The sequence below is a fragment of the Cynara cardunculus genome (genome assembly GCF_001531365.2).
Source record: "Cynara cardunculus var. scolymus isolate 2C chromosome LG 16, CcrdV1, whole genome shotgun sequence".
Taxonomy (NCBI): Eukaryota; Viridiplantae; Streptophyta; class Magnoliopsida; order Asterales; family Asteraceae; genus Cynara; species Cynara cardunculus.
This window is the reverse complement of record NC_037543.1, coordinates 7,428,597-7,451,356: the sequence shown is the minus strand read 5'-3', so window position 1 is coordinate 7,451,356 and position 22,760 is coordinate 7,428,597. Positions and strand designations below refer to the sequence as shown.

Here is a 22,760-nt window from a genome sequence, read left to right as displayed (position 1 = left end):
GTTCTGTATATATGGATCGTATATGTATTCATTTGAAAGCTGATGTTAATAATATACAAATTTGGTTTATACTTTATTGTACCCAACATTGTGGTCCTTCGGTAGAGTAACCAAGTCCCATGTATCATTTTTTAAGATGGAGCTCATCTCCTCATCCATCGCTAATCTCCGGTGCTTTTCTTGATATGCCTCATCAAGAGTTACGGGATCAACATCCGAATATAATGCGAAGTCCACGATTCCATCGAAATCCAGCCTTTGAGTTTTCTCTAAAAGACTTGCTATACTTCTAGTCCTTTTGTTAATCCGTGATGAAGTTGAGGAAGTCTCAACAGTACCTGGCAGAGATGATTCACCGCTACTGTTAGAAGTAGATATGGGTGCATTGATTTGAGCAACTGGTGAATTTGGATCAACATTTCTCCTTTGATTTTCAGATATGGATGTATTGATTTGAGCAACCGGTGAATCTGGATCAACATTTCTCCTTTGATTTTCTTCACTCTCTTCATCGAGAATAGGAGTATCGTCAATCCTGTTTGATTCCAAACCATTCCATGTTTTGTTCTTGTGAAATATAACGTCACGACTCACTATAATCTTCTTAGTGGAGGGATTGTACAACTTGTAGGCCTGGATCGTTCAATATAGCCGATAAAAATGGCTTTCTCAGATTTGTCATTGAGTTTGCTCCTGATCTGATCTGGGATGCGAGCAAACGCTAAAGAACCGAAAAACTGTAAGTGATTGACACTGGGTTTGTGTCCACTCCAAGCCTCTTGGGGGTAATATTAGACTGACTTTCGGTGGGAGATCGATTTGAGATATACGTAGCACAAGCCACTGCTTCTGCCCAAAATTCGTTGGGTAATCTCATCTCTTTTAGCATGCTTCTAGCCATCTCCATTAACGTTCTATTTTTTCTCTCTGCCACCCCATTTTGTTGGGGTGTGTAGCGAGTAGTAAACTGATGTAAAATTCCTTCCTTTTGTAAAAATCTTGAAATTGATGGCTCTTATACTCACCTCCTTGGTCTGATCTGAGTACTTCTATTTTCTTGTTCCTTTGCTTCTCAACAAAAGCTTTGAAAATTTTGAAATGATCAAAAGCTTCTGATTTCTCTTTTAAAAAACAAACCCAGATTTACCTACTAAAATCGTCAATAAATGTAAGAACATACCTGTTGCTTCCGATGGAAATCGTTCTCATAGGACCACATATGTCCGTATAAATGAGTTCGAGAGGACTTGTTGCTCTTGTAGTTTTGTCTTGGGGAAACGACTCCCTTGCATGTTTTCCAAAGGCACAACTTTCACAAGGTTCGATCGTGCTGGACAGGTTTGGTAAACCTCGTACCATATTAATCTTGCTCATGTGGGTTAAGTACCCAAAGTTCACATGACCAAAACGCTTATGCCAGAGTTGTGCAATGTGATGATCTGACATCTTAAACGTGAATGATGTGTCCTCAAGAAATCTTAGAGGAAACATTTTATTTGCAGTCATATGAATTTTTCCCGGTATGTTATTATTTATATCTTCAATTTCACATGACTTACCTTTGAAGTGTAAATCGTAACCTCGCAAAATAAGTTGCCTAATGCTTAATAGGTTGTGTTTCAAACCTGGGATAGAATATACGTTTGAAATCCTTTTTGTTCCATCCTTTGTTTTTTACTGAAATCTCATCAATACCTTGTACATTTAGCCGTTTGTCATCTCCGGTTCGAACTTCTCTTTTTGTTGTTCGTCTATGGAATGAAAAAATTCCCTTTTTCTAGTCATGTGGTTGCTACAGTCGCTATCTAGATACCACACATCGTCTACTGCTTCCTCTTCCTCTTGTGTGCCAAATAACATGAAAACCATGTCTTGATTGTTTTCATCTTCTGTGTGTATGAAACTATTACCCCTTTCTTCAGCTATTCTTTTTCGACAGAACTTCTTTGTATGTCCAAATCTAAGGCAATGGTGACACTGAACTTGTGTCAGAAATTTCCCTTTTCCTTTATCTTTATAGGGATTAATGTTTGAATCATCCTTCAATCGTTCTATGCCTTTTTGCCTTCCATTTGTAGAGTCGTAGTTGGACTGTAACTGGAAAGCCTGGTCTATGGAGGGGATATCGAATTGCTTGAGTCGCATTTCATGTGATTGCAGCGTACCCAATAATCCTTCTAAAGACAAGGTAGTTAAGTCTTTAGACTCCTCTATCGCAACAACTATGTACTCAAATCTCCGTGTTAGGCTACGTAGAATTTTTTCTATGACTCTTGTATCATCAACGCTTTATCCGTTGATCCTCATCTGGTTTACGAGAAGAATTATTCGATTGTAATAATCTTCAACCGTTTCTGATTCTTTCATTCAAATATTATTGAATTCACATATGAGAGATTGTAATCTGACCATCTTCACCTTTTCTTTGTTGGAATTAAATGTCATTTACGTTTTATTAGTATATATTACTAATTAATACTATATGAAATAAATAAAATGTGTCAAGTGACATATCATAGTCTTGTATGGCAGTTACCTAACTGATTTGGTAGTTAAATTTGAACCATCACAGTGGTTCAAAGGCACCGGTTCATAATCTATATATATGTATTGGCTATCGACATTTGTGTGTGTGTATCTATATTTCAATAAAGATCATTTCTAGAATACATCCTTGTAGACTTCTTGTATCTCTCATTTGTGTGTGTTTGTTGCTTCAAATCGATGGCAACTAAGAGTTTCTTAAAGGGAGAGTCCAGTGGATTAATCCCAGAAGTAAAATCTAAAGAGGGCTTATTGAATAAGCCCTTCAATCAACAGTGGTATCAGAGCCGAACAAGAAATCGAATGGGAAGAACTTCGGGATTTGTTCGAAGGCTTCATAATACTCAAATCAGAAATCTACAAGGTATTAGAAGTATGGAACTCGCAAATCTCCTTCGAGATTGGAGCAACGGTGGTGAGATCAACGTGAAAAGAGTCCGGAAACCGACATGTTACCGGTGCAATGACAAGGGTCATTTTGCGTGCTATTGTCCAAAGAGAGGAGATCGATTGCCTGAAAAGTAATCTGTACAAGGCAAACTTGATCCTGTTTCTAAGCCCGGTGATCAAATTGATCGAACATTCAGTCCACTGCAGCCATATCATCAAACACACATTGAAAGGGTCATCATAAATGGGGATTACTTAGTCGAAGGAACCGACATAGGATCTTGGAACTCTATTTGGTATGTTAATACAAAAATCTCTAAACATATGACTCCCTCCACAGACATATTTGTTAAGATTAAGAAATGTTTTTTTCATCAACGATGAAGAACATCATCTTAATCCACTCCTAATACACGGTATTGGAGAAATTAATTTAACAACAGAAGAGACATCATATGCTGTCCCCTATGTTTCTTATGCACCGAAAATCAACATCAATGTGTTGAGCATGAAACAATTGATATTACAAGGATTTGAAATTGAAGTCAAAGACTCAAAATGTAAGATTACACACATGTGTGATGATCGGAAAGGAGAAGGAGATGATCAAAACAAGTCTACTAAATATGACCCAAGGATCTTTGGAGAAAACCATCCTGAATTGCAGCAAATACACAAACAGGAAGCAAGCAAAAGCATAACCGAAGATGAACTCAAAATCGATGGAAAATCGATACGTCTAACCATAGAAAGCTTTGATGACTTCACTGCTTTCATGGTTTTGGTTAACTGTAATCGCATTACTTATAAGAACAAAGGGTTGTTCACAAGAAGGTTCGAAGATGCACTTACTTGGTTCCACAAGGTCAAAAGTGGAGAGGAAATTACACTCCCTCCAAAATTGGCAGGTATAAAAATTTATCTATTCGACTTGTATAAACTAATTGTTGGATCAGGAAGACACAAAATGATATCAAGAGAAGGAAAATGGAAGGAGATTGCAATGAGCTTCGGGTTTCCAGAATGCTATGATCAAGCATTCAACAAGTTATTTGAACAATACTTGCTACATCCTCAAGAACATTTTGACTTTGCAATGAAAAAGTTTGGTAAGTTACCAAGTACAGAAGAACGAGGTGTTGGTGGAGTAACCAACGTGAATCATGATTAATCAGGATGTATGATTGAATATGGCAGTGAAGGCTTAGTTGGTGGAGTAACCAAAAGCAAAGATTAACCTGGATGTAAGGAGGATCACAACACTGCAGGAATACTGACAACTGATCAAACCAAAGCATGCACATCACAAAGTGTTGAAGAAAGCAAGGAAGAAGACCCTAGCATTGTTGAATACTACTCAAACGGACCAGAAGGGGCTGGTGATAGCATTAAAGAAGATGATGACTTTGTCATTTAAGCAAACATGAAGAAATAAAACGTTTTGACATTTAGGGGGGAATGTTGGAATTAAATGTCATTTACGTTTTATTAGTATATATTACTAATTAATACTATATGAAATAAATAAAATGTGTCAAGTGACACATCATAGCCTTGTATGGCAGTTACCTAACAGATTTGGTAGTTAAATTTGAACCATCACAATGGTTCAAAGCGCCGGTTCATAATCTATATATATGTATTGGCTATCGACATTTGTGTGTGTGTATCTATATTTCAATAAAGATCATTTCTAGAATACATCCTTTTAGACTTCTTGTATCTTTCATTTGTGTGTGTTTGTTGCTTCAAATCGATGGCAACTAGGGTTTCTTTCAATTAACATTCTTCTCCTTTGTACGTTTTCTGTAGCATATCCTAGGCCTGTTTAGAAGTCTTCGAGAAAGATATTCTTTCGAATATCACTTCGTCCACTGTCTAATAAATAAATAAGAGTGCCTTTCAATCTCTCTTTGTATTTTCTTTTAGATCATGTAGTTGTTGTGGTGTTGCAGACGACATATCTGATGGTTCTACAAATCCGTTTTCAACGATTTGCCAAAGGTCTTGTGACTCATACAACACCCTCATCTGAATATTCCATTGGTGATAGTTACGACTATTGAGTTTTGGAAGTTGAGGCTGTAACCCATTGGAACGAGACGCCATATGCTCTGATACCAGTTTGTTGCGACAAAGGTGAAGATACAATAAATATGTGTTTATTTATTTATTGACTCTTGTGCAAGATTACTACACAAAACAGTAGGATACATATGACATATATATAATGTTCGAAAAACTTTTCTTGGAATCCACTGAAAGTCGTTTATCACTTTCAGATTGAAGTATTTCGACGTTACAATCGAAATCTCAATCGGATAAAATTCAGTGATTGACAGAACTTTGAATCCAAAATGTTATGAATCTGGGTACCTCTCTCTAGACGAAAAATGACCAATTCGAAGATTGAAAAAGTGCGGAAACTGTCAAAACCGGCAGTTTTTTGCACCCTAAACCGGGTTTAAAAACCAGGCCAAAAACCGGGTTTAAAATCTAAAATTCGGATTTCTGATGCATTTCCAAGCTGCCCCCGGACCCCCGTCGTTTAAGGGCTTCGCCCCTAAATCAAAATAAACTCAAACAAGTGTGCATTCCGCACCTTCCTTACTTGTTCGATATTTATCATGATTACATTGGTCAACAAATTAATCTCATTACACTTAAATGATATTAGTGATACAAATCACCAACAATCCTCCCCCATTTAAGTTTAATCTTGATTAACTTAAATCAAAGTCATAACAAGACAAACTGATGCATAAATGAAATATCATGACGATTGAATTTCACATTAGTATACTACTCATTTCAAATATTCAAATATCAGGGTGTCACTATGGATTGAACCCTTTCTATTCATAGTGAATACATGAAGATAATATACACAACAGTTTACATTCTCATGTTCTAACTTGACACTATATTTTACTAGCCTGTGTCCTATCCTTCAATAAGCATATCAAAGCTAAGTCCCAAACTTCTTGAAACGGCTAAACTCCATGCTTATATAGGTAGTTCTCTTACTCTTGCATCTGCATATGCAATTTTTCAAAAGAACTATTAAGAAATATAATTTCAACCTCCTTTACTTGCAGTTCTGAAYACATACCTTGGGATGACGCTAATAATGTGTTCCAATCTTTAGATATCAAGCTTTCCACATTGAATTCAACATCTAACATTACATTAGATGGGAATTGGGTATCTTAATATGAAAGATTTTAGGTGGACTTTAAACCCATCCCCACAGCCGCCTTGTGCACAAGATCTCTAGCTAACCCTTTGGTTAGATGATCGGCTAAATTCAACTGAGTTCTCACAAACTCYACCGATATCACACCATTCATGATGAGCTCACGAATCATGCTATGTCTAACACCTAAATGTCTAGACTTCCCATTATATACTTGACTATAAGCCTTAGCCAAGGTAGCAACACTATCACACCGGATAGAAATGGTAGATATCGATTTGGGCCATAATGGAATTTCATATATCAAATTCCTTAGCCACTCAGCTTCTTGACCAGCTGCAGCCAATGCCACAAATTCAGACTCCATTGTTGAGTATGTAATACAAGTCTGTTTCTTGGAAGCCCAACAAATGGCACCTCCTCCAAGAAGGAAAACCCAACGACTCGTAGAAGAGTGATCCTCCAAATTTGTAATCCAGCTGGCATCTGAATAACCTTCTATAACCGAAGGAAATCTATTATATGTCAAACCATAATCCATGGTTCCTTTCAAGTACTTGAATACTTGCCTTAAAGCTTGCCAATGATGTGAACTAGGATTACTAGTATACCTACTAAGCTTTCCTACAGTATATGCTATATCGGGCCTAGTGCTAATCATGGCATACGTAAGACATCCTATAGCTCTTGAGTATTCAAGCTAAGACACTGGAACACCTTTATTAGGTAGAAGCTTAAGATTAGGATCTATTGGAGTGCTAACAGGAGAACAATTTCCAAAGTTAAATTTTTTCAATATCTTCTCAATATAATGAGATTGRGAAACTGAMATTCTATTGTTTYCTTGTTTGATTCTTAATCCAAGAATCACCTCAGCCTCCCCCAGGTCTTTCATATCAAAACTAGATGACAAGAACTTCTTGGTTTTATCAACTTGATCTTGATCAGTACCAAAGATCATCATATCATCTGCATATAAACAAATTATAACTCCTTTACCAGAAGTATCAAATTTGCTATATACACACTTATCAGCTTGGTTTAGTGCAAAACCATTAGATAAGACCACATCATCAAACTTTTGATGCCATTGTTTTGGTGCTTGTTTCAGACCATACAATGACTTCTTCAACTTGCACACCTTGTAATCATTTCCAGGCATCACAAACCCTTCAAGTTGTTTCATGTAAATTTCCTCATCCAATTCACCATTCAAGAATGCAGTTTTTACATCCATTTGATGAATTACAAGATTATGTATAGCTGCAAGAGCTAACAACAATCTAATTGTGGAAATCCTAGCAACAGGAGCATAAGTATCAAAGAAGTCAATACCTTCTTTTTGCCTAAAGCCTTGGATAACCAACCTGGCTTTGTACTTATCTATGGTACCATCCATTTTCATCTTTCTTTTGAGGATCCATTTACATCCTAATGCTTTGCAACCAGGAGGCAAATCAGTTAAAACCCAGGTATTATTATGCATGATAGAATCAATCTCATCCTGTATTGCTTCTTTTCAGAAAGCAACATCCCTAAATGCCATGGCTTCACTAAAAGTCTTTGGATCCTCCTCAATAATAAAACAATATTGATGTTGAGACACAGTCTCATCTCTTGTTCCTTCAACTAGATAAATTTGAAAATCAGATCCAAAAAACTTAGCTTTTCTAGCTCTAGTGCTTTTCCTAGGTTCAGATGGTCCAGGTACAGAATCTGTACCACCACACACATTTTCAGCTTGAGTTGTAGTTTTGCCGGAATGAATCATGTCCCTTGGTCTAGGTATAGATGTAAATCTTTCTTCATCAAATATAGCATCTCTTGACTCTATAACAGTGTTAACTGACACAGAGTCATTAGATTCTATAACATAGAATCTATATGCTTTGGAATGCTCAACATACCCAATGAAGATACAATTTATACCTTTCCCACCTAAGTTTTTCCGTTTGGGTTCAGTGAACCTTACAATTGCTCTACAACCCCAAACTTTGAGATAACTCAAACTTGGTACCTTTTTATACCAAATTTCATAAGGGGTGTTTTTACTCCTTTTATTCGGAGTTCTATTCAATATATAACAGGCTGTCAACATAGCCTAATCCCAAAACCCATCACTTAGGCCTGAATACGACAACATGGAATTAACCATTTCCTTCAAGGTTCTATTATTCCTTCCATCCACACCATTTTGCTCTGGTGTGTAAGGAGTCGTGGTTTGATGTATTATACCAGTAGACTCAAAATAAACTGGATCATAATACTCACCACCTCTATCAGTACGCAAAACTTTTATCAACTCATTTCTATGTAGCTCTACTTCTTGTTTATAAATTTTAAATTTATCAAGAGCTTCATCCTTTGTGTGCACCAAATAGACATAACAATATCTAGATGTATCATCAATAAAAGTAATGACATACTTTTTATTTCCTAGTGAAGGTGTAGCATGAAAATCACATAAATCACTATGAATGAGTTCTAATACTTTGCTTTCTCTTTTAACATCCTTAAAAGGTTGTCTAGTAATCTTGGTTAACATGCAAGTTTTACACTTTTCATTATTCATGTCAAAAGCATGTATTAAACTCATTTTAGACATATCCTTTAACCTTTTATAATGAACATGTCCTAGTCTAGCATGCCATAAAACAGATTTACTTAAGTTATTGCTAGTACTAGATGTCATCATGCAAATCGAGTTAACATAAGAAGGATAATCTAGATTCAACCTAATCATACCATTACATACATAGCCAAATCCAACAAAAGTACCATGTCTTGACAAGATATACTTGTCACTTTCCAACACTTGTTTGTAGCCACACTTATTCAACACAATTTCAGACAAGAGGTTCTTTCGAATCCCCGGTACATACAATACATTGTCTAAACATAAACACTTTCCAGATGTGAACTTAAGTAAAACACGTCCTAATCCCTTGATTGATTCCGTTGCAACGTTTCCCATCTTCATGACAGATCCATCTTCAATTGGTTGACATTCTTTAAACCAACGAAGATCCTTGCAAATGTTGCACCAGAATCAACCCACCATGCAACATCATCATCCTGCACATAATATGCCTCAGAAATTACAGAAATATAATTCTGAACATTATTTAGATTGTGCACTAAATCACAATTCTGACCTTGTTGCTTTCCTGGATCCTTAGACCCACTTAGACCAGCCCCATCTTTGTTCACATTACAAACACGACAATCCTTCTTGAAATGACCAGGTTTACCACACCTCCAACATACCAATTTAGACTTTTTGTTGGAAAACTTGTCATCTCCACCTTTGTGTTTCCGTTTGTTGTTTTTAAACTTGTTGGAATACTTGGACCCATCCCCTTCCACCATGTTCACAGAAGAAGAACCAACTTGATTCTTACCTTTAGGATTATTGTCAAGTTCTTGAGTCCTCAAAGACTCTTCAATCCTAAAGTGACTTCCAAGTTGAACCAGAGTCAATTCTTCCTTCTTGTGTTTCAGAGTGTGTTTAAACTCTTTCCAGGAAGGAGGCAATTTGTCAATAATCATAGCAACCAAGATGGCTTCATCCATCTTCAGATTATGTTGGACAATTTGTCCCAGAATCCTCAACAATTCATGAAATTGTTCCATGTCAGACTTGGTATCGACCATCTTGTAATTCATGAAATTACCGACCAGAAACTTCTTGGTAGAAGCATCTTCTGCCATATACTTGGATTCCAGAGAATCCCATAGTTCCTTTGCAGATTCAACATTTTGATAAACATCAAATAAAGAGTCGGACATACCGTTTAAGATGTGGCCACAACATATGTAATCATCGTTTTCCCATTTCGATCTCCTCCTTGACACTTACAGAGTTTCATCTTCAACGTATTCAGGCACAGGGGTACTCAGAACGTACACCACTTTCAGGGTAGTCAGGAGGAAGTGCATCTTCTTCTGCCATCTACGGAAATCTTGCCCTTCAAAATTCGACAGTTTATCGAATTTGCTTGTCATGTCTTTCACAAATTCTTTGTCAGCCATTTTCACAGAATACTTCAATCTCTGTTCGAAAAACTTTTCTTGGAATTCAATGAAAGTCGTTTATCACTTTTAGATTGAAGCATTTCGACGGTACAATCGAAATCTCAATCGGATAAAATTCAGTGATTGACAGAACTTCGAATCCAAAATGTTATGAATCTGTGTACCTCTCTCTAGACGAAAAATGACCAATTCGAAGTTTGAAAAGTGCGAAAACTGTCAAAATCGGCAGTTTTTTGCACCCTAAACCGGGTTTAAAAACCGGGCCAAAAACCGGGTTTAAAATCTAAAATTCGGATTTCTGATGCATTTCCAAGCTGCCTCCGAACCCCCGTCGTTTAGGGGCTTCGCCACTAAATCAAAATAAACTCAAACAAGTGTGCACTCCGCACCTTCCTTACTTGTTCGATATTTATCATGATTACATTGGTCAACAAATTAATCCCATTACACTTAAATGATATTAGTGATACAAATGTCCATCATATACAAGGCGAACAGGTGTGATGGTTCACAAACAGAGACGGTTGGAGATGGTGGTTAATAAACCGACTATTTGAGGAGGTACCAACTGCTAGAAATCCACGTTTAGCTTACTTCAAACACTGTTTGTAACCTATGCTTTAAAGCAGTGGAACCTCGTTATATGCTTGTGTTGTTATTTTGTTGCTTTGATTGCTTGATATTATTGTCGGTACACATTGTATATCGTTAGCTGAGTTTTTCTTTCTGCATTCGGTTGTTGGGTGGTTTGCGCACATTTGACTTAACTATTGGGACCCTTGTGTGTTGGATCTCTGTATAAAATCTCAGTATATAGTTCCTATTTGCTTAACTAAATACTTGATGGATGAAGAAGAATGTTATTGAATGTATAATTTTCAATTTTATTTATGTGTCCTTTCTTGGGAAAATGAAATATATTGCAGATGCCCATTAGAGAAGCTTGCCATGTTGCTGTGCAAAGGATTCAACCAGGTAAACAGAGGCTTTGGAAGCATGCACAGGCTCGCCAGCAATCCAAAGGACAAGAACGAACACCCGTGCTCCAAATTGTAAGTTTAACTAATCTTTTACCACTGGTACATGCTCTAATAATTTTGAGAAGGTGTTTCAACACTACAAGAAAATTGTCCCTTTTGACAGATGAATCCATTAAAAGAAGGTCAAAGCCAATCAACAAAGTGATCGAAACTGATGGTAAAAAAATTCTGACGAAACTGATGGTAAAAAAATTCTGACGAATAAACTGTTCAAGATGGTTGAAATCAACCAAAAAAACCTATTTTTCTAAAAAATGGCACGATCTTTAATGTGGGTTTGTGAGATCAAAGGGAGCATACCTCTTTTTGGAATATTTGGAAGCCTATAAACATTATAAATATGGAATGGATCACTGAAACTGGATTACTTTCTGTCTATTGCATCAACTAAAACTTATAACTTGGTAGGTAACAAGAACCTCTTTAGAAATATATGTTTTTTCTGAAGTGTTTGATCGTTGCAGGTGTCATATGGGTCAGAGTTAAGCAACCGTGGTCCAACATTTGACATGGACTTATCCGATTTTATGGATGCCGGACAACCAATTTCGTACGAGAAGGCAAAACATTTCTTTTCCCAAGATACATCACAAAGGTGTTCCTTCTTCAGTTTTTCTCGTCGTTTCTCACTTTTCAGTGATATGGTATATACTAATATGGTTTTTTTAAAGATGGGCTGCATATGTTGCTGGTACCATTCTTGTTTTAATGAAAGAATTAAATATGCGCTTCGAGAGCAGCATCAGCGTGCTGGTACATCAGTGAATCCAATTCTAAATCTTTTTATGTTTCTCAGATGTCAATTTTTTAGAATATTATCCAGACGGTTTTTGAAGCTTTGTTGAATAAATAAACAGGTTTCCTCAGCTGTTCCAGAAGGCAAAGGTGTTTCTTCTTCTGCCTCTGTGGAGGTAGCTACCATGTCCGCTGTAGCTTCTGCTCATGGTAATACTGATACTTCTCTTCCACCTTTAATATGGTTCGTCTTAAATGTGAGAAAAGACAAGCAAAAGAGGAACACCTTTAATATGTACTTTCACGTTGAAACCTTTAGGAGGCGTTTACCAAACGCTTACTGTGTGTGACTTACCTTCCGAATGAGCACTGCAAGGACCTAGAATCTTGCCTAGTAAGTGAGAGAGAAGAATCTTACCCAGTAAGCGCTTGGTAAAACAATGCTTACCAACAATCTGTTTTGATGACTGAGAATGTTAACCGATAAGGTAAGTGATGGTGGTGATCTTGTCGGTAAGTGCTTACCTGGTAAGCATTTGGTAAACGGCCCTTTAATTTATTTCTAGCCAGAAGGCCAGGGATTCGAGTCATAGAAACAACCTCTTCAGATTCAAAGGGTATACCACATACCAAGACTTCCCTTACTAACCCTCACAAAACCGAGGAGCCATACTGCACTAGGATCACTCTATGATATACACAATTGTATGCATATTTATCATATATAAAATCATATGCCTTAAAGATGTACAACGATAGAGAATTTGAGATGTACCTCATCTTTGCCTCCCAGGAAAAAATATCGGTCCAAGGGATCTTGCTTTGCTCTGCCAAAAGGTATAAGTACTTGAATAACATGGCGGTTAATACTTTTTGGTTATAAGCATCGGCCCCTCATCTAGTGGCATTACTTATTACTACAGGTGGAAAATTATGTTGTTGGAGCACCATGTGGTGTAATGGACCAAATGGCTTCTGCTTGTGGTGAAGCAAATAAGCTTCTTGCAATGGTTTGCCAGGTACATTATATTTATAATTTGAAGATAATCTTTTCCCTGATATTCGCCATGATCATAAGATAATTTGGTATCAAAATCTTCTGCAGCCTGCTGAGGTATTAGGGCTAGTGGATATTCCTAGTCATATACGGTTCTGGGGAATCGACTCTGGTATAAGGCACAGGTATTCAGGTCCCATTACTCCATTTTCCATTTGGTGGTCCGTTCTCATTTCTCCTATCAAGTAAATTGAATCTAAAATCACATTTTCTATTTCTTTTGTGCCATATAAATGGGATCTGCAATATAAAAATGTCAAGTAGCCTATGATCTTTCTACTCAAATACTTCAGAAGATGCATCACCTATACTTTGATATATTCAGCAATATTTGCATTGCATGCTCTTGATGATCAAAATTAATTGTCTGTGCTACAGTGTTGGGGGTGCTGATTATGGATCTGTGAGGGTAGGAGCTTTTATGGGCCGAAAAATTATCAAATATATCGCATCTACTATGGCTTCACAAGCATCTTCAAACAGTAATGGGGCTAATCCTGAGGAGTTTGGACAGCATGACATTGGCTTGCTTAAGGCTGAAGCCTCTGTTGATTATTTGTGCAATCTGACCCCACACAGGTATGTATTTAGCCATATATCTAACTCTGAAGTCTTTTTTATGTTTCATATGGTTAGCTTTCCTTATTCTATTTTGCTTAGGTTCCTTGCACAAAGATGCCTTTATGAAAAACTTGGGAAACCACACCCGAGGGTGATAATTTTGCAGCCTGCCCATTGGCAATCCCCTAGTAATCCACTAGCAATACAGAAGAGAGAATTTGAACTACAAACTTGTGGATAATCCTACAACTAGTTCCAACTGCGCATTATTCACCGAAGACTATATCAATGTCCGTTAGTCAAGAAAAGAGTTCTTTGTTGTTTAATTAGTTACCATCTTCAGTTTCATGGATGATTATCCTCCTCCATATTCTACTATGGTTTGAATTGAACCAGTGGTTTAATACTAGGGGGTGTTTGGTTTGATGGAATAGTTTTGAGGGATTTGGATTTCGTGGAAGAATTTGGAATTGGAGGGATTTGGATTTGGAAGGATTTGGAATCTTTGGTGTGTTTGGTTTGTAGGATTTAGGATGGAACTGAATTCCATTTTCTATAAATAACTTATAGAAACAAATTACAAATAATAATAAAAATAATTAAATTATCTTTTTCTTAAATGATTATTACAAAACAAATGTTTTTAACATATTTTAAAGCATTATTATATACAAATCCTACGAAGTCCCATGAAATACCAACCACTCCCATGGGAGATCTAAGGGGTATTTGGGTGAGTATTCTACCTATGCTGAAATTCTTGATTATCCACCTCAAGCATCGTTTTAGTTCACATAAACCAATTCTAATCCTCTAAGCTATAGATTTTTTGATTTACAATGTCTAGCAGATGCGGGACTCCCACATGTCCCCTTCAACGGGGGATAGATGGAGACAATGCTCCAGAGTGTCGAGTCTCTTTTAGAGGTACACCCTGCCTCTGATACCATATGAGATATGTGGAACCTGATTAGCTTACTCTTTAAAAAAGCCACTGAGAAGAGAAGAAAGGTTCCAACATATATAGAGGAGAAAGGGACCGTGTCTAGCCAATGTGGGACTCTGACACAATGATGGATAAGACTAGAGAAAAGGTTGGGTTAAACCAAAGGGAAGAAGTGCACTCTTTGAGGTGGTTTGTTCAGTTGAAGACCTTCATATGCACATACTAGAAGGAGACCACTGTCGATAAGAGATCATTTTGATAGTGGTAGAGATCAACCCAAGATATGGGTCTGGATGGTCTAGCCGTCTAGACAATCGAGTCTATATTTATTTTGTGAGCGATAAACGTAAAAGAAGGAAACTAGGTATTAAATAGACATCCCTAGCTCAAAGGAAATTCTTGCATATATATACTTGCATCTTCTTTCTAAGGCTTATGTTGTTATGCATAAGTGATCCTTAATGATGCATTTATGGAAGCATCAGTCTTCATTAGTTTCATGCATGTAGCATAAGTTTGTAAGTTTCTTATTCATTCCTTGCAGATTTGAACATATATACGCTAAGAATCTACCCAAATCTCTGTCCGGCGAAGAGTTTTTGAAAAAGTATAAGGATCATAATGATTCAGCCACAGTGATCGATGGGAAACGTGCTTATGCAGTCAAAGCAGCTACTAGACATCCCATATATGAGAATTTCCGCGTGAAGGTTAGTTAGTAATTTGAATTTCTTTTTCTTTTCTTTTTCATTTTCATACACATGTTCTCCCTCTCTCTCTCTCTCTCTCTCTCTCTCTCTCTCTCTCTCTCTCTCTCTATATATATATATATATATATATATATAATCTTTAAAACAACAATGTGGGCAGGCCTTCAAAGCACTACTAACATCATCTCCATCAGAGGAGCAACTGATTGCTCTTGGAGAACTATTGTATCAGGTACTTGTTACACAAACAATCATTAAGTTATAGATATATATACTGACCCATTGAGCATCTTTTTAAAGATAGAAAATGTTTATGCTGATATATGAGAATAATCATATTGATGTATTATGCATGCAGTGTCACTATAGCTACAGTGCTTGTGGATTAGGATCGGATGGGACGGACAGGCTTATTCAATTGGTGCAAGAAATGCAGCACAGTAGATCAACGCCGACGGAGGGAACGTTGTATGGGGCAAAGATCACTGGTGGTGGCTCTGGTGGCACCATTTGTGTCCTTGGCAAGAATAATGTGCAAAGCAACCAACATATCACTCAGGTTAGTTTACTTTTTATCCGCAACATACCGATCCTTAGGTTTTTTATGCCCCCGGGTAAAAACATCCAAAAATGCCCTCTCAAAGAAACAAAATATGAACAAAATTTCAGCAAAAACAACTTTAGTTGCGTGGCAAATTGAAAGGTTGCAAGTTCGAGTCTACTTAGATACAAATTTTTCTATTAGATTATTCAGTAGCAAGGTTTGATGACCTTTAGGCCGGGCTTTTATATATATATATATATATATATATATAAATGAAAATTAAACTCACTATATTTGTCATATTTGGTGAGACTTGAACCGCTGGTCTCCAAGAAGATTGGGATATGGGTATGCTAGACCAATGGTCTTTTGGTAAAAGAAAATTGAAATAATTTTGTTCATGCATGTATTATAACTATTTCATGCATGATTCTTGATTATTTACTTGTGTTCTTGTGATACCATGATGGATTTATTTCTTTATGTGCAGATTCAAAAGAGCTACCAAAATGCAACAGGTTACAAGCCATTTGTGTTTGAGGGTTCATCACCCGGTGCCGGAAAATTTGGTTATTTAAAAATCCGCAGTCGTGTCATTCCCAAGCAAAATAAGAAATAAAAAAAATGATTTTTTTTATTTAGTTTAAATCCATCAATATTCTTGAGAAAATAAAATCCTTGGGTCTTGTAGGTACGATTTTATGTTCCACTTCTTGTATGAATTCTTCAGATTTTTATATATTTAAGAATAAATTTTTGACACATTAACTAGTGTAATTTAATTATTAGAGTCATGTATCGGTTAGACTTGAACCATAACGTTTCTATATATGTTGCAACATTTTTTCTCTCCTCAAGGGATCTTTCGGAGAGTAAATCTGGCGTTTCCACATATTGTTGTTTGATATCAGAATCCAAGGTCTACCACTCTACGGACTCGACACTCTAGGACAATTTGTGCGAGTTTAGCCTCCATTGGAGGTTGCGTGTTGGAGACTTGGAGTTCCATCGGCTAGATGAGAACATAGTCAAAATAAGAAGACATGAAAACGGCTAAGGTGGCGCATCTACAATAAGCGGATCTGTATTGGTGTCATATGAAGCCTAATTATCCTTGAGTTCAATTGCTCAAAATCAGGGATATCATAGTCGATGATTTTTCCATTTTTAAAATTTACAAGATTAATTATATTTGGGGTTTGAACCCTTGGTTGATCATTATTTTTAGATTTTGTATCATCATGTACATCATCTTGATTTGGTGGTCCTTGTGGAAAATCCTGAAATTGTGGTATAAAATCAGGTGGTCGATTTTCCAAAGCGGTGGTGGCTGAGGTGGCGGATCTGCAATAAGTGGGAGAAGTAACGCCATATTGGGAGGGAATAGAACAAAAATGCTTTTTGTGCCCTCTTTCTTTGGCGAAATGTTCTCTCAATATCAAGATCAAATTCGAGAAACTCCATGTGGTGTATCATTGGCATACACCGCTTCCAAATGATTCAAACAGTGTTAGAAAAATTAAATCTTTTATTTTACTCTTAAAAAAGAACTTTTAGCTTGTCAATCCCCGACAAAGGCGCCAAAACTTGACAAGAGCTTTTATACACCCACAGACTTAGTAATCAAGACCAAAAGCAAATATATAATTAGTCTCAATACCGTCTTTCAAGTAATAAAGTGGTATAGAATACCAAGTATCATCTACAAGGATCGTAGTAAAAGCTTAGCGTTAAACTCGTATTTAAATGTTATCGATGTTAAAGTTTTAATTACACAAATATGTGTGGCTTTTGGTTTAGATACGGCTATGGATAATTATTTTTCAATGAAACAAAAACGTTTGTTTAATCGTAATTTTCAAGATTTATTTGATCATTACAAACATTTTTATGGAGGAAGAAACCAATTGTGGGTTTGCGGCTTCTAGTTCTTCTTCTAATGGTCATCGACAAAGTCGGAAATAGTTTATGACTAATTTAATGAACGAGGTTTCAGATGAATCAAGTAAAAGAAGTCGATTTAATAACGATTTGTGTGAATTAAATATGTATGTGCATACTAACTTTATGGCTGCATGCTCCGCAAATGATGTCGAAGATTTTGAAAAAATTGCTCTATCAAATTTTTTGAAACAAAAACAACCTCAATTCCCGGTTTTGGCATGCATCGCATGTGATATACTAACAATCCAAGCTATTACCATAACTTTGGAGCCTGTTTTTTCTCTTAATGGCAAGATCATTTCCATACTTCGGACAAGATTAATTAAGCTTGGAGTCTGCTTTTTCTCTTAATAGCAGGATCATTTCCATACGTCGGACAAGATTAAGCCCGGAGTCCTTGGAGTGTTGCATCTGTTTGAAGGATTATTTGGATAACGTTGATAGAATTCAACACACGACATCATTAGAGATGGAGTTTGAAGCAGTGGAAGAAAATGAAATCACCATGAGACTAAGCACGCCGCCAACTACCGATACCGACGACACTTACTCACAATATAACGATGATGAGGAACTCGACATTGATGACCAAGAAACTATTAGAAGAATTCAAGACCCCGGAACTCTTCGAATCAATCCAACATGAGATACCGATGATGAGTGATGAATAAATGTATTTTCAAATAATTTTAAATAATGTATTTTTGTAAAACAATGTAATTTTAATTATAATAAAACACATTTTTAAAGTGTATTTGAGTGATCCAATTACAAATTTTATAATGTATTAAAAATATATATCATTGAAAAAAAATTAAAAAATATTTTTTAATGTCGGGACCGGCGATCATAACCTGTTGTGAAGAACCATGGCCGGTCTTACCATTTTCGACCAGGACCGGTTCCAGTTCTGCCATGATCAGTTATGGCGATCATAACCGGTAGTGAAGAACCCTCAGGGGCTGTTTGTTTGGCTCTTAATGGTGACATTAAGAGTCAACCTCTTAATCGCTAAGAGGTGAGGAGTGTTTGGCAAAAAAAAAAATAAGGCTCTGAATGGTTACATTTTCCCTCTTAACCATTTTGCATCTAAGGGGTCTCTCAACCATTCAGACTTCTCTTTTTCCATATTTGCCCTCTCTTCCATCATCCTCACACATCGCTCACAGCCCCTCCTCCAGACCTACGATCGCTGCCGCCTCGTACTCTCTCTACCCACTGCCGTCTCCACTCCCTTGTTCGTTGCCATTTTCCGTCACCGACGACAACCGGCCGACAAACAGCCCCTATCTACGATCTCTCTGTTTTGACCGTCATCGTCTTCACCATCTCTGGATCTCTTGAACCCGTCGCCTTCGTCCCCTTCCCCACTTCGGCCGGTTTTCGCCGGTGACCTCCATCGTCTCCATCGTCGGCGACCTCCATCGTCTCCATCGCCGGCGACCTCAGTAAGTTAATAGTATGCAAATCAAACCCAACCCAAAAACCTAAATCAAACTCTACCATCCCTGTTCGTGTCAAGACCCTTCGATGGAGTGGGAAGTTAAAGGAAAAGCATACCTGGTTGTTTGAAATCGAACCCGTCACTTGAATTTAAAGGAAAAGCATATCTGTTGGTTTGGATTAATGGGTTTTTGTTTGATGAGGGTTAAAATGGTAATTTATTGTCATTCAGAGAACAGTTATCAAACAACATTATTTCATTCAGCACTTAACCATTCTGACCCTCTTAACTATTCTGCACTAAATCATTCAGCAACTGCCAAACAGCCCCTGAGACCGATTATGACCGATTTTTGGCCATCACTACCTGCATTGATCCGGACGAGGTACATCTCTTAGAGGGGAAGGTGTCATTTTGACGGCTAAAAGACGATGTTTATTTTATTTTATTTATTAACTATATTAATAAATAAAACCGATTAAATACAAAACTCTATAAAAAAAATTAAAAAGTTAAAACTCATCTAAGAAAAAGCCATTCATGGTGCAATTACGACCGCTTACTGAAACCTCACGAGAAACCTTTCATGAAAAAACTTCACTCTCTTTTAGAGTTTCCATTTTTAAAAAACCTTCCAAAAAGTTGTCGAAAACCACACTGTTGATGTTATAATTGAAGATATCAAAAGTAAACCCTAAAAAACGGGGGTGACTGAATGTTCGATGAGGGAAACTATAGGGCTGTTGGTGAAATTCTTCAGAGATGAATTTTGTCATGTAACCAATCAGCCATGGCCAATTCTTCCAAGCTTTGCGAATCTTTTTCGATCATCGAATTTGTTTGTTGATTTGATTGATCGTCACGGATTATTTATCTGAGCAATAATCGCAGCATGGCGTCGGCGAATTCGGTTCCAGTAGGAGTAAGCAGCGGTGGTAATGCAAGTAGCAGTTGTGGATATAATGTCTTCGTTTACGGCAGCCTATTAGCCGACGACGTCGTTCGTGTCCTCCTTCGTCGCATTCCTCAAAATTCCCCTTCCACCCTTCACGGCTAGTCAGTGTCTCGATCTCTCTATCTCTCAATAATGTGTTCTGTTGATTGAATCTATTTTCGTGTTCATATGGCTTTGAATTTTATGTTTTCGTGTTTAGAATTTCCTGTTGAAGACTTGCAACGAATCAAACCTAGAGGGAGTTCCATTTAGGAAATCAGAACCACCTTTTTTTTCCAGTATTCATGGATGAATGATTAAGGAATTCTGAAGAAAGGTGGTTCTTAAACTATTTAAGTTTTCCTAAATGAACCTGCGGGTTGGGTTTACATCAGACCAAGGGTTTTTCGTGAAACCCGTAAGACCAATTTATGTTAATTGATCAACTTTATAAGCTAATGATTTAATGGTTTAAAGTTGCAAGGCGGCAATTTTGTGATTATTGAGAAGTCTCGTGGCATTTATGAATGTTCAGATTGTCAAATTGTAGATCTAATCCAAGGGTTCAAAGGTCATTTAATTGAAGGACAATGTTGAAAATTGAGTAATCAAAAATAAAAGCAGGTTGCATAAGGATTTGATTTATTAGTTCCTTTTTTTTTCTTATTCTGTTCGCAACAGCATGCAAAGTCAATTTGTGTATCCGAGGCTAGACTTGGGATCATGTGAGACCACCACAAAAAAAAACACTGAACCTTCACAGCAAAACACTTTGAAGGGATAAAAAACATTGTGAAGGTTTGTTTTTGTACATTCACAGTGTTTTTGTTGTGAAAGGTTCAGTGTGTTTTTGTGCCTTCACATCTGGTCATACGGGTCTCACCAAAATAGGTGGTCTCACGGGAACTCAATAAGGATTTAAGTATCAAATCATGAGTTCAGTTTAATTTTTCTTAATTAATATAGATTGATCCTGACCTACAGGCTACAGCTTTAGCTATCTGCATTAAACTCAACATTTGTTATGTTAGCTACATCAAGGTTTGAAATGTAGAGGGTCACCATAAGCAGCTGATACCAACCTCTTAAGCCATCTTCTACATTTTAGAGATCATGGGCCCTTCCATCATTTCGATCGAAGTTTGTAGAATGTTGAGGCAATAATTGTAGTCCTTCATCTTCTTGTTGTGGATAGATAGTTCAGAGATAACCTGGTATAACATTTGATACTCATATATAATGTCTTGTTGTTTGCAGTCATAGATTTAGCATCAAAGGCCGTGTGTATCCTGCGATTCTACCTGTAGAAAACAAGAAAGTTACAGGGAGGGTATGTTCGTTATCCATTTCATGTAGCCTCCGTCTTATGGTCATTCAGTCGTCCTTAATATGAAGATCACATGTTTGTATCTGAACTCATTACTTGCCTATATGAAAGTCATTGGCAGCTAGACATCATTCATACAATGCCATGTATAGTGTCTCATTCTCGAAAACAATGTTATGATATTCGATATGTGTTTAAATAGTCGCTCGATCCCATGGAAATTGCAAAAAGAATTATTTTATTGAAGTCAGATTACAGTTATTCGTTTACCCATCATCATCGTTACAAAATATTTGTGATAATGATTTTGGTGCCTAAGATTCTCTTAATTTGATATTCGATATGTAATTATTACATTTTTTAATCAATTAAATGACAATTTTACCCTTAATAATAGAGTGATGAATTTCTCCATCTAACAATTAAGGGTAGAATTGGAAAGTAGCCACTTAGTTTTGAAAATGGATACTCATTTTAGGACAAACTAAAATAGAAATGTGGACACTTATTTTGAGATGGAGTAGTAAATGACCAAATTGCAGGGGGGCCCCAACACATCGGTACATACACATGGTGTGCTTTTACGATGCTTTCTAGTCGTTTGATTGCAGGTCTTATTGGGGATTACTGCCGCAGAATTAGATATTCTGGATAAATTCGAGGACGTGGAGTATGAAAAGAGGGTGGTTGATGTTTCTTTGCTGGTAGGTACATGAAACCATTATCATCTACAAAATGGTAGCGAAAACCAACTTGCATGATCTGTTTGCAGGATATGTCTGATGCGTTACAGGCTTACACGTACGTATGGGCCAACCCCGATGACCCCAATTTATATGGAGAATGGGACTTCGAGGTATTTTATGATTCTACACAACTTAAAATCGTGGTTTCAGGAGCGATTTAATGTTTGTTTTTTTGGTAGGCATGGAAGGAATCGAAGATGAAAGATTTTGTGAATATGACAATGGGGTTTGTGGAGGAACATGACTCTAAGCCAAGGGTTGCAACCTATGAATCCTACTATAATAATAGGCACAAAGAATGATGGCATCTTTCCAGTTGAATGTTGCTGCTAGCGAATGATCATCGTTAGGTTGCTATTGAGTGAGATATACTGAGTTAGTTTGGTTTATAAACGATAATAGAAAACCTGACTTTGCATTTGCAATGAACATGAATAATTCAGTCCAATCTGACTGACCTCAATATGGGTTTTCGACTAGTGGAATTCAGATGTCTTTGGTATGATCAAATTAATGTTCGTCACAAGACTTGCGAAAATCACAAAACAATCAAAGAGATGCCTCATTCGTCATAGTTTTTAGTTTACCGATCACTTTTTTTTATCAT

The 22,760-nt window shown here is 36.9% G+C and overlaps 2 protein-coding genes across 2 annotated transcripts in view; both read left to right on the top strand.

Moving 5' to 3' along the window:
• Positions 1-16,455, top strand: part of LOC112529680 (L-arabinokinase-like) — a 37,095-nt gene extending 20,640 nt beyond the window's left edge. The window contains exons 18-29 of the mRNA XM_025141020.1: positions 11,092-11,217; positions 11,670-11,800; positions 11,877-11,958; positions 12,063-12,150; positions 12,734-12,777; positions 12,864-12,959; positions 13,046-13,122; positions 13,376-13,576; positions 15,049-15,214; positions 15,375-15,446; positions 15,573-15,773; positions 16,249-16,455. Of these exons, the coding sequence (XP_024996788.1) occupies positions 11,092-11,217; positions 11,670-11,800; positions 11,877-11,958; positions 12,063-12,150; positions 12,734-12,777; positions 12,864-12,959; positions 13,046-13,122; positions 13,376-13,576; positions 15,049-15,214; positions 15,375-15,446; positions 15,573-15,773; positions 16,249-16,377 (1,413 nt within the window). The 3' untranslated portion in view covers positions 16,378-16,455. The remainder of the gene's footprint in view (positions 1-11,091; positions 11,218-11,669; positions 11,801-11,876; positions 11,959-12,062; positions 12,151-12,733; positions 12,778-12,863; positions 12,960-13,045; positions 13,123-13,375; positions 13,577-15,048; positions 15,215-15,374; positions 15,447-15,572; positions 15,774-16,248) is intronic.
• A 3,288-nt stretch (positions 16,456-19,743) lies between these two features.
• Positions 19,744-22,638, top strand: LOC112529404 (AIG2-like protein D). The gene is made up of 5 exons (XM_025140674.1): positions 19,744-20,202; positions 21,338-21,410; positions 22,019-22,111; positions 22,180-22,263; positions 22,333-22,638. Exons 1-5 carry the CDS (start codon positions 20,039-20,041, stop codon positions 22,453-22,455), a joined length of 537 nt encoding a protein of 178 aa, XP_024996442.1. The 5' UTR covers positions 19,744-20,038; the 3' UTR covers positions 22,456-22,638.
• The last annotated feature ends 122 nt before the right edge of the window (positions 22,639-22,760 follow it).